The 12,750-nt window shown below is 43.4% G+C and overlaps 1 protein-coding gene and 1 pseudogene across 1 annotated transcript; one reads left to right on the forward strand and one right to left on the reverse strand.

The window, feature by feature from the left end:
- Positions 1-866: 866 nt before the first annotated feature.
- On the reverse strand, positions 867-1,814 carry LOC101527030 (olfactory receptor 7A17-like). The gene has a single exon (XM_004599031.2). It carries the CDS (start codon positions 1,812-1,814, stop codon positions 867-869), a length of 948 nt encoding a protein of 315 aa, XP_004599088.2.
- Positions 1,815-11,820: 10,006 nt separating this feature from the next.
- Positions 11,821-12,535, forward strand: LOC131481122 (olfactory receptor 7A10-like; annotated as a pseudogene).
- The last annotated feature ends 215 nt before the right edge of the window (positions 12,536-12,750 follow it).

Here is a 12,750-nt window from a genome sequence, read left to right on the forward strand (position 1 = left end):
AACAGCCCCAAACCTTGGGACCCTGCAACTGTGTGGGGGACCTGAGAAGGCTCCTGGCTCCTGGCTCTTGGCTTTGGATGGGCTCAGGTCTGGCCATTGCGGCCACTTGCAAGTGAAGCAGCTGATGGAAGATCTTTCTTTATGTACATCCTTCTTTCTATAAATATGTGTTTCCAATGAAAACAAAACTTAATAAAATAGAATACATCATTTAAGTATTGGTAGCATTTCAAGGTGCAAATATATTTACCTAAGAAAGGGGTGGAAATCTGCTCCTATGGCATCCGGGATGGTCACGGTGTGCAAGGACCTGAAATAGATCCAGGGTCCACCAATTGAGACTCAAACATAATGACAAGACATCAAACACACAAATACATTACACCCCACATAATTAGGACAAGGCTTGGAAGTAGCAAAAGACACGGGAATCAGGGTCACTAAGTAAACTGGCTTTAGATGCTCGTGTGCTGCAAGTCTTGGCAATGAGCTAGCATTTCTTATATTTATTCTGACATTAGGAGCATTGTTAACACATGGCTGATTTTTCAGTTACAAGACGCTACTCAGTACAACAGACAAGAAGGGAAGCATGCTTAGAATATTCTCACAGTGCTGCAAGTCAAATGGGAGTTTCCAAATCGTTCTGATTCAGTGTTAGGAAGTGATTCGGGGAAAATACCAGTGGGGGAGAATGGAGGAAGGTTAGTGAGTTCCTTGAGTGGTACCGAAGAGTTTGAAATCAACATAATGGGAAATCCAGGATAGAAACAGAGGAGACAATTATGCTTTTGAAAGTGATTCCTCTAGTAAGGGTTTCTGGCTCTGAAGTATCGATTCTTGCAATTTTTGGCACTTCTTCAGCCCTAAGACACCTGATTCGTTGATGGCTTCCATCCAAAAGTTCCTTTCAGGGCTTTCTTGATGTCTTCATTCCTGAGACTGTAGATGAAGGGGTTCAGCATGGGGGTGACTACGGTGTACATCACCGAGGCTGTGGCTGTTGAGTGTGAGTTGTGTGCAGTTGCAGAACTGAGGTACACACCCAGTCCTGTGCCATAAAACAAGGAGACGACAGAGAGGTGAGAGACACAGGTGGAAAAAGCTTTATACTTGCCCTGAGCTGAGGTGATGGCACGGATGGCGGAGACAATTTTAGAGTAGGAGAACAGGATCCCAGCCAGGGACCCACATCCCATCAGCACAGACGCACCATAGATCGTCAGGTCATTGAGAAAGGTGTCAGAACAGGTTCTATGGACCACCTGGTCCAGCTCACAGAAAAAATGTGGAATTTCTATGTCTGTGCAGAAAGACAGCCGTAAAAGCATTAAGCTGTGCAACAAGGCGTGCAGGAGACTAATGGTCCAGCACACCAGAAACAACTGCACACAGAGCCAAGGGTTCATAATGGCTGTGTAGTGCAGGGGGTGACAGATGGCCACAAACCGGTCATAGGCCATGACAACCAGGAGGCAGTTGTCCAACCCAATGAAAAGAAGAAAGAAGAACATCTGTGTGATGCAGCCTGTATAGCTGATGGCTCTGCTCTGCGTTTGGATGTTCACCAGCATCTTGGGGATGGTGGTGGAAGTGAAGCAGATGTCAGAGAAGGACAGGTTGGCAAGGAAGAAGTACATGGGTGTGTGGAGGTGGGGGTCAGAGAGGATGGCGAAGATGATGAGCAAGTTTCCACTTACAGTGACCAGGTACATGGAGAGGAAGAGCCCAAAGATGACAGGCTGCAGTGCTGGGTCCTTAGTGAATCCCAGGAGAAATAGTTTCGACAAATGGGTTTCATTGCCTGGTTCCATGTGATCAAAGTGACAGCTAGAATGGGAACATAAAAACCTGATTGTGTTTTGCAAGTCACTATTCACACTGCTGATGTATAGAATCCATACTGTACTGTCATAATGTGATATCAGTATCCTGGGGTGGTTCTGACTCAGTTTCTGAGACTCTGTTCATTGAACAGTATTTTCTTCTTCTTGCTGGCCAGATTTCATGTTCAGGCTCTGTTCTTCTTCTACCTGGGGAAGGTGCAGATAGTGGGTTAGGAAGTCTGTTTTTTGGTATCCATGTGGGAGACCTGGATGGAACTCCCAACTGCTGGCTCTGGTCTGGAACTGTTACTTACTGTCACTGATATTTGGGGAAGTGAGCCAGCAGACAATCATAATCTCTCTCTCTCCCCCCACTGTCATTTGGGTGAGTGAGCTAGTAGAGTCTCTCTCTCTCTCTCTTTCATTTTCAAATAAAGTCAGAACAGAGCAGGTACATTTTAGCAACAGAAAATATGCTGCCTATCATCTATATCCCTTGAGAGTTGCCACCCTGCCTTTCCCTTCTTTTTCATCCTTAACGTGCTGGCGTCCTTGTTCTGCCAGCACATCCACAGATTCCTTTCATTATCTGCCATGAGCATGCACACTTCTGTTCTTTAACATCACAAGCAAATACCGTGTATGCTGCATGAAGCTGACTCATGCACACTCTATCTCTTTATGGGTCATGGACTGGCCTGTCCACCTGGGGACTGCAGCTGAGTGTCCTCAGCTCCCTCTCTGAGACTTTTCTGCAGTGTCCACTGGGTTCTCAGACTCACCGTGATGGACTTCCTGGAAGGCAGTGAGATTCCTCTCTGGGTGACTGATGACAGAGACTGGGGTTGTTTGCTGGAAAGATGGTGGGGGTGATAAAGGACTCAGAACAACCAGAGCATCTTCCTCCCCTTTCCAGCCATGCGGTGCACACTCTTAGAGACAGAAGCCAGACAATGGTCACAGCTCTCTGCCTCTGCTTATCAGGTACATCTGTCATTGTGTTCCCTCCCCGGGCACCCCATTTATCCTATGGGATCACTGTTCCATGCAAAAAGGAATGTCCCTGCTGACTCTGTGCTCCCCTGAGACCAAATTAGGAATGATGTGAAACGAACGCCTGATTCTTCCTGCTCGGTGAATTTTGCTTCCCAGAGGGCACATCTCCTTGATGTTTATTTTTCTAAAGTTAACTGTTTCTCCAAGGACTAAGAGAAAACAGAAAGTATTAAGTTCCCTAAGGAACACAGTTTCCAATGTCTGCAAGGCATGTTCTTTGAGAAGAGGAAAAATTGCAGTGGCTTCTTGATGCAGCCAATAAGACGTCATTGGAATGTCCACCACTCACAGTGAAGTCCCTGGGTTAAGTCCAGACACTGCTTCTAATCCACAGCCTGCTGTGACACACGGTCAGAGGAAGCAGGTGATGGTTTGAGTGGCTAAGTCCCTAACCCTCACCTGGGAGACTGACTAGATTCGAGGCTCTTGGTTCCAGCTTTGCCCACTTTGGCCACTGTTGGCTTTGGGATTGAAACAGCATGTGGAAGATTTATCTTCCTTTCATATAATCATTTAATTGAAAATTCCATGCTAAAAAAACATTTAATGAGAATGAAAAGAAATTATAGGACAAATGGAAGCATATCATTCAGTTCCTCAGTATTAGGTACTTGTAAGTTAGAAGACATGCACTTATTTGTAGACTTTCATCTTTATCCTACTGTTTATTGGGATGATGTAATGTTTGGGTGTGGGTATGTGTTGGTGTCATGATCTGAACATTAGCTTTTCCAGCACCCTAAACACTGATCATCTCCTTGATTTTGGATCTTTGAAATCCTGTCTCTTCTGGCTACCTGGAAATGCAGAGTTCGTTATTGTTAACTGTAGCTAACTAACTGAACCGTAGACACTAGAACTTAGTCCTTATGTCCAGCTATGACTTCATGCCCATTGGCCTTCCCTCCAGCCCACTTTCCAGGGCCTTTGCTAACCACTGCTGTACCATGTTCTTCTATGAGACCCACTTGATAGGATTCCAGTTAGAGTGAAGATTCATTGGTTCGCTTTCTGTGTTGGCTCATTTCATTTATCACAAGGCATCGATGATGTCTGGTGAGAGTTCCTTTTTAGGACTGAACAGAATTTTATTTCATTTAATTCCAACATTTAGAAACCATTCATGCATTGATAGGGACATGAAGCTTCATTTCACAACTTAACTGTGGTGCATTATGCTTCCCTGGGCATGGGAAGCACAGGGATGTCTTAGAAATCCAAGTTTCATTTTCTTTGGACATATATTCCATAGAGATATTGTTTGTTGGGCCAATGTCAGATCAGTTTTATTTATATTTTCAAAAGAACCCCAGCTCTTCATTTCATTGATTTGTTAAAAATCTTTTTTGGTTTCAATGTTGCTTTTCCCTTGAATTTGAATGATTTCTTTACTACTGTTAAATTTGGGTTTGCTTTTTCTTCTGTTTTTAGTTTCTTGAGATGGATTGATAGATCATTTACTTGAGTCCTTTACATTTGATGTAGGCACCAGCAGCAGTGAGCTTTCCTCTTCATGTTGCTTTCTAGATCCCCACAGTCATTAGTATGCTCTGTTGTGATCTCCATTAATGTCCAGGAAATTTTATTTTCCTTTTGATTTTTCTGTGACCCACTGTTCATTTGGGAGCACATTACTCAGTCTCTGTGTGTTTTTATACGTTGTGGAGTTCCTTATGTTATCCATTTCAAGTCTCTTTGCCTTGCCATAGGAAATGGGGTATGGTGTGATTCTGTCCTGAGAGATTATCTACTTTAGAGGATTTTCCAGACACTGGTGGAAAAAAAAAAATTGTGAAATGTGATAGAGGTATCCGTTAGAACCATTTGATTAAGAGTGTGGATTCACTAAGGTTTTTCTTAGTCTCAAGCCCAAACGATTCCCCTGGAAATTATTATCTCCTTCACCCCTTCTACCAAGATAACCCAAGGTATCAGTTCTATTCTTTGTAGCATCAGCATACGTTTTTCTTTCCTGGAAGATATACCTCAAACAACACTTTCCTTAAGGCAGACCAAAACAAGTCAGGACCCAGAGCTCAGTCAGATCTCCTAGGGAGGTCACACCCCTCCCCAGTCCCATTGGCCGTGGGTGGGTTACCACTCAGACAGGAGGGCACAAAAACTAGGGCAGGGTCTGGGGTGGCTAGACAGAGAGGCACTCAACAACATACGTGAAGGCTGGAGAGTTGAGCTGGCTAGATGGAACTAAGCTTCAATACCCATCGACATGTATGAGAGCCGAATGGGATGTGAGACAGACTGGACTAACCTGCTTTACACATACTGGCAAACCAGGATAGGGGGCGGGCCAGGTGGGGGTTATTGTGGGTCGCCCTGACTAGGCTGCAGCTCCCACTGGTTTATGTGAGAGCCAAGTCTGTGCTAGGCGGAACCTGGCTAGACTGCAAAACCCATTGGTTCCAGTGGAAGTCGGGACTGAAAACAGAACCAACCCAGCAATTGCAACCACCAGCTGATCAGGGCGATGTACTGTGCTGGGCTCAGTGCTTGTTAGTGCATACAGGAATCTGGTCTGGGAACTCTTCAGACAAAGTTTCTTTGGGGAATCTCCCCAATCGGAACGCCGGATTTAGAACACTAACCAAGAAAAGAAAGAAGACAGAACAAGTCAATCAACCACCTCAGCCATATGTTGGCAGTGAAATATTGGGCAAATGAAGACTCTATGATGGCAAGCAGGCCTCCCTGCATCCTGCCCCCCCCCCCTTGACCCAGGTCTATATAGTGTGGCTCTCCAGTGGCCACAGGTGAATGCTCTCCTTTATTGTTCTCTGACCCTTTCTACTGTACCCATTAGATTTTTAGACTTTACTGGAGAGGTCTCAGATAGGCAGGTCTTTAACTGGAAATGCAAACATATGCACAGGAGCTTCCACATGGAGACAGAAACACTGACCTTAGTCAAGGCGGCAGGAAGCAACCAAGTGTCTGTCCTTGAGTTGGACAAAACCAAATCCCAGACAGCCAAGCTCTCTGGCAGGAGAGCTGTGCACAGCTCCTTATGCCTGCTCATCAGACACGTTTCCTCGTGGGACTTCAGCTTCTGCACACATCACTTTCCCAAAGGGATGCTGTTTTGCACAATAAGGCAATTTTAGTCCAGTAGAATTGTTGTTCCCAAGACACAAAAGCATCAAAGTCAGGCAAATCCAGTATTGATGATTTTGCTTCCTGGAGACATTTTTGTCTGCTGAAACAAAATCACATTATGTCATATCACAGGCCTACTACGTTTTTTCCCAAACCTAGAAAAGAGAAGCTGGTCTTGATCATGTCCCTGGAATCACCCAAGCATGGGTGTGTGGTAGAGACACAGGCCTTGTTGTGTTGAGAGTTGTCAAGGTTCAAATCCCACCTGCAGTCATAACACAGAGTCAGACCTAAAGCTCTCTCAGGTCTTCCACATCCATGAGGCATACATTGTCTACTCCTGTAATATTGATTTTGTAGTGACAATGAGTACATGACAAGGAATTCCCGGCTTCTTGTGTTTGGCATTTGATCTGGCATTTAGTAGTAGAATTCATGGCTGCATGGACATACATGCTTATTTGCTATACCTGCACTAACATAGGTCATCATTCAGATTCTCTTCTGCATAATTACAAAAGATTTCAAGAACTTCATTTCACTGTAATAATGTCTAAGCTGGACCACATTCTCAGAGTGAAGATCATACTGGCGTAAGAAATGAAGGTAGAGGGATGGTGAGAATGAGTGATTGAGGAAGAGTACCGTGGGAAGTATTATTCTCTTAAAGTATTATTCTCATAAATATGAATTTGTTTGTTTTATATTTATTTAATTCTGATTATATATTAGCACATGCCCATCATTAAAACCAAATACTCCACAGAAAATGAATGACTAAAAATTCAATATATGCGATTTAAAGTTTATGTAGTTCATGTCATCTCTGATTCTAAGACCATTTTAGGTACACCGCGCTAATTTTGCAGAATGGATCTTAGGTGTGGATTACACTTAAAACACCTGATTTTATTTGTATAAAATGAGTAGGTCTCATGAATCTCACAGTAGGCATTTAGGAACATAGTAATACTTCCCACAGTACACTCCCTCCTCACCCATGTTTTCCCCTACAATTTTTAAAATTAAAATTAAAAATTGTATTAAAAAGGTCATATGATATATAGAGATATTTATGTAGAAAAATCTTATATGTTCCATTGGCTGGTTTAAAATCAAATATCCACAAAGGCCAGAGCTGAGCTGTTGAGGAACCAGAAGCCAGAGGGTTCTTCCAGGTTTCCCACATGGGGGCAGGTTCCCAAGGTTTTGGTCATCCTCTAATGCTTTCCCAGGCCACAAACAGGGAGCTGGATGGAAGGGGGGGCAGCCTGGATAGGAACTGACATCCATATGGGATTCCAGTAGATGCAAAGCAATGACTTAGCCACTAGACTTTCACAGGAGTAGAAACAACAATCAAATATAAGATGCCTTTTCCATTATCACACCATTTTTTTTTTTTACTAAATTTAACTATGGCTTTTTAGGGAAAATCAGAATTGTCTTTAGTAACTGGCTTCTTTTACAAAGAAAAACATTGTAAGGTGAGGAAATAAATGGTCGCTATTCACAATTGCTGCAGAGCAGGAGAAACAGAAAGAGGATTCACCTGAATCAATCAGGGTCTCTTGGGAAATACCTGCTTTCTGTCCAGGCAAGAGTCCCAGGGGCCAGCAGATGCTTAGAGGTCAGGGAGCTGCCTAATGAGCAGGCACCAGGAGCTGTTAGGTGCTCCACTGCTATGTTCCCTCGTACTATGCAATATTGGTCAAGAAGCAGGCAGGTTGTGGCATTTGCTGCCCATCTGGTTCAGGTACCAGAGCTTCCCTCTTTTGCTCTGCTTTGTCTCAGGAGAACGTTTAGTCCCCCAGATTCACTGTTTACATGCAGGTGAATCAGAACACAGCAGGAGTGTTCCCTGGCTATGGACAGCGAGTGCGTTCTCAGGAGTCACTCAGCACCTGAGCTAACACACCAGACAGTCCTGGGGTTGTTGACTCATATACTTAACTACAAATACAAATCTCAGCGATTGTCAGAGTGCAGGAAAATGTTGGATCTCCTGGCTCAATGATCATTGCTAATAGAAAGAAATGAGGGCAAGAAAAGTTCATCTCTCAGAGATGAGAGGCTTAAACTGCCTAGAGTACATGGAGCCAACTTTGCAGCATTTGGGGGTCTTTTGGAGCAGAGAAGCAATTGTCTTTGTTTAGGGTTAGTTTTCCAGTTAGTTGTTCCTGATTTAAAACTAATTAGAGGAGGGGAAATGACAACCCCTTGGCCCTGGAACAGCCTCTGTACACTAAGTCACAACCCTCCTCGTTTGCTTTATAACTGACTCTCCCTGTACTGAAAGAGCCAGGTAGGGGAAAATGTTGCCTTGGAGATCCTGATAGGAGCAGCTGCTGGAACACACAGGTGTAAGAGTTTTCTCTCTGCTCTCATCTGCATTCTCAAATGATTCAATGTTAATGATGCAATTAGAAGGGCTCTATCAAAGACACCTGCTTGACAAATATTGCATCATCTGTGAGTTGGATACACTCAAGGATTCCAGTCACTTGCATTTCTCCTGCAATTTCACACTCTCCTGGTGTGCTCAGGTGAGAGAGCTTTATTCCTGTCTTTATTGTCTTGTTACATACAAAGATAGGCCATTTTTGACAGCCTTTCTTTTTCTGCCATGAAATTCTTTGATATGTACTTGGAGTGTTCTTTTTTTTTTTAAAGATTTATTTATTTTATTACAAAGTCATATATACAGAGAGGAGGAGAGACAGAAAGGAAGATCTTCCATCCGATGTTTCACTCCCCAAGTGAACTGCAACGGGCCGGAGCACGCCGATCCGAAGCCGGGAACCTGGAACCTCTTCTGGGTCTCCCACGTGGGTGCAGTGTCCCAATGGGCCGTCCTCAACTGCTTTCCCAGGCCACAAGCAGGGAGCTGGATGGGAAGTGGAACTGCTGGGATTAGAACCGGCGCCCATATGGGATCCTGGGGTGTTCAAGGTGAGGACTTTAGCCTCTAGGCCATGCCGCCGGGCCCATGGAGTGTTCTTTAGTGCAAAAAAAAAAAAAAAAGGTATGTATAAAAGATAACTTAGTTATGGTCCAAAATGTCTGGTGCAAAAGTATTCTAATCCATACTTATAAGAGGTAATCAAAATTTTGAGTAATCCAACTGAACTTGAGCTGTGGTTATGCAGCAAGGTGGAGGAATCCACCATGGTGGGAGGGTTTGGGGAGGGGTGGGGAGAACCCAAGTATCTATGTAACTGTGTCACATAATACAATGTAATTACTGAAGTTAAATAATAAATAATTAAAAAAAAATTAACAAAGGAAAGTTACCAGAGAAATCATATTTCACAGTTGAATTAGACTATGTCAAGTCTCTCAGCTCTTCTTGCTATGTCATTTTACCTACTTATTAAATTACAAGTTACTTAAAAAAAAAAATTTGAGTAATCTATTTTGCAAAATGCAAGCATAAAAATGAGTTAATCTGTTAGCTGCATTTTTTATTTTTTAAAGATTTATTTATTTTTATTACAAAGTCAGCTATACAGAGAGGAGGAGAGACAGAGAGGAAGATCATCCATCCGATGATTCACTCCCCAAGTCACCGCAATGGCCGGTGCTGCGCTGATCCGAAGCCAGGAACCAGGAACCTCTTCTGGGTCTCCCATGTAGGTGCAGGGTCCCAAAGCATTGGCCCATCCTTGACTGCCTTCCCAGGCCATAAGCAGGGAGCTGGATGGAAAGTGGGGCTGCCGGGATTAGAACTGGCACCCATATGGGATCCTGGTGCATTCAAGGCGAGGACTTTAGCCGCTATGCCACGCCACCAGACCCTGTTAGCTGCATTTTTAAGACAGGTTGATAGACCTTCTTAGTAATATTTAAGAGAACTTGTGAAAGCTTGTATTTTTTTCTGTTGTCAAATCACAAACTCATCCTAAGTTGAAAATCCACTGCAATTAAAATCTACAAAACTTTGATTCTACACAATAAGTCTTAATAATTCACTTTTACATATATTTCTAACCTGCTCCAGATTGAGTTGTTCTTCTCACTTGACATCCTTTATGAGTCCTCTTGTCTAGCTGATTGAACCATTTGCTCATATTGATGCACTTCTCCCTCCAGTTGTACGATCACACTTAAGATTGTTTTATCTGTAATAAGCAGAATTGCATTCCAGTATCTCTTAATGTACACAAAACTACATATCATACATCACTTCTCCTGATTACCTGCTCATGCATTTCCTTGGAAAATATATAGTGGATTGGTAAACACTGATGAATAGAAATTTCTAAGGGGTCAAATATCTCATTAAATGTGAGAAGTGTTTGATGCTTTAGGAAAGACTGAGAGTGGGACGGAATTCTTAATCAGTGATCCCACTAGGAAGGAGCAAAATGGAACCTGTGCCATCTCCAAATGTGGAAGCCTCATTCTGAACAGGAACACATGAATTTTGGATTTCCACTCAGTTATTTACATTCTCTGCTGGGGTCCATGCAGTAGGTGTGGATGGCAAGAAGGTGTGAAGAAAACAGCTCCCCTGATTGGCAGGGCCCGGGGGAGCTTCCAGCTGTTTGGCAGGGCCCGGCGTATTTCTCTCTGACCACCTTGAAGCAGGCTCACCACCTTTTTGCATGGAAACTCAAGCACCCCACTAAGAATTCTGTAATCTATTGAGGCATTGTTTGCCCCTGTGAGATGGCTTTTGCCACTAACGTCAGCTTGAGAGTTAATGTCACTAATAATGTCTTGGTGAGTGGGCCTTTGACAGTTTACACACGGGAGTACAATTAAGCCCATACCATTTTTGGACACCTTATTGGGTACTTAACCATTGCCTCAGAATTTGTTCCAGACATGTAGCACTCATTCTGGGAGGAAAATATCCTAAATATTAGTGCAAGTGATGGGAGTGAGAGCTGAAACTGCTATGGCAATAAATATAGTTATTGTTATCTCATAGGCTAGCCTGTCTTCGCAACTTTTTTGGAGCATAAAAAATGTGGCTGTTTTAGCCGCTTTTATAATTTTTAGCTAGAGGAATTAAGGATGCTTTTATTAAAGAAAAATGCTTTTGATTATTGTTTCATTGTTTATGGCATTGTAGAGTTTATAGTTGTAGGGGGATTTAATATTTGTAACTTTTGTTTTTAGATTTCTATTTGTTCCCTTGTAAACTATTTTCCCATTGAATAATGGGCAAATTGTAGAAATAGAAATGTGGTAGGAATGTACTACTGATTAGCAGGTAATCGCATGTGCCTTGGCCTTGGACTCCTGGCTGCTGCTCCATGGCTACTGTTGAAGAATAAATAATGGCTTGCTTTGAAGAATATGAATACAATGTTTTAAAGAATTATCTCTAGGGACACCTGCTTAGCCTTGAAGTGTGGACAGAGTGACCAAATGTCTGTACATGCCCCCTTAGTCTTGCAGTAAAAATAGAATAATTAGTTGCTTGTGCAGAAGCTTGTGAGGTTTTGAGTAAATAAAAAGGACAGCTTTTTCTTGGGCTGTTGTGAGAACGCACCAAGTGTCAGTGTCTGTGTCTTTCTTTATCGCCGACTCCACGCACCCTTTCTGAGCTCTGAACTCTCGGCTGGAGCTCGACTCTGGCAATTCTCTTTGTATAAATATGCTTCAGGTTCAACTACATCTTCCTGGTAGTGTTGTGCACCACATGAATCTGAGAAACCAAACACAGCTTTCAGAATTCCTTCTCCTGGGATTCTCAGAGGACCCAGCACTGCAGCCCCTAATTTTTGGGCTGCTCCTCTCCATGTACCTGGTCACTGTCAGTGGGAACCTGCTCATTATCCTGGCCATTCTGTCTGACTCTCAGCTCCATACGCCCATGTACTTCTTCCTTGCCAACCTGTCCTTGGTGGACACCTGCTTCACCTCCACCACCATCCCCAAGATGCTGGTGAAAATCCAGACACAGAGCAGAGCCATAAGCTATTCAGGCTGCATCACACAGATGGCTTTCTCTCTGCCATTTGGAAGCCTGGATGACTTTCTCCTGACCGTGATGGCCTATGACTGGTTTGCGGCCATCTGTCACCCTCTGCACTACATGGTCATCATGAATCCCTGACTCTGTGCAGCTCATTCTGGTGTGCTGGGCCATTGCTGCTCTGAATGCCTTTATGCAGAGTTTACTGATGGTGAGGCTGAGCTTCTGCACAGACATAGAAACCCCTCACTTTTTCTGTGAGTTGAATCAGGTGGTTGACAGAGCCTGCTCTGACACTTTTCTTAATGCCCTCATGGTTTGCATTATATCTATGCTGCTGGGAGGAGGTCCCCTCTCTGGGATCCTCTACTCCTACTCTAAGATCATTTCCTCCATCCGTGTCATCTGATCAACTCAGGGAAAGCATAAAGCCTTTTTCACCTGTGCCTCTCACCTCTTGACTGTCTCCCTATTTTATGGCACAGTCATTGGCGTGTACCTCAATGCCAGTGCGGTCCCAAGTTCAGTCTCAACTGCAGCAGCCTCAGTGATGTACACTGTGGTCATCCCCATGCTGAACCCCTTCATCTACAGCCTTCAACACAGACATTAGAAGGCTCTGAAAAGACTGTTGTTTCATAAATGATGGTGGAACCCACGGGTTTGGAGTTGAACAGTGTCAGTGACTTCACGTCTCTCGCCTCAATGTTAGACTTTGTGATGAATTTATCAGAGGATGAAGCAGAACATGCTTAGTCTGTTCACTGTTTTCTTTCTATTATTATTATTATTATTATTATTATTATCCATTCCTCTGGGTACACTTCA

The sequence above is a fragment of the Ochotona princeps genome, chromosome 9, assembly GCF_030435755.1.
Source record: "Ochotona princeps isolate mOchPri1 chromosome 9, mOchPri1.hap1, whole genome shotgun sequence".
In the NCBI taxonomy this organism is placed as follows: domain Eukaryota; kingdom Metazoa; phylum Chordata; class Mammalia; order Lagomorpha; family Ochotonidae; genus Ochotona; species Ochotona princeps.

What these genes read in the sequence shown, in the direction of transcription:
- LOC101527030 (XM_004599031.2), bottom strand. Translation starts at nt 1,814, where the DNA reads ATGGAACCAGGCAATGAAACCCATTTGTCGAAACTATTTCTCCTGGGA.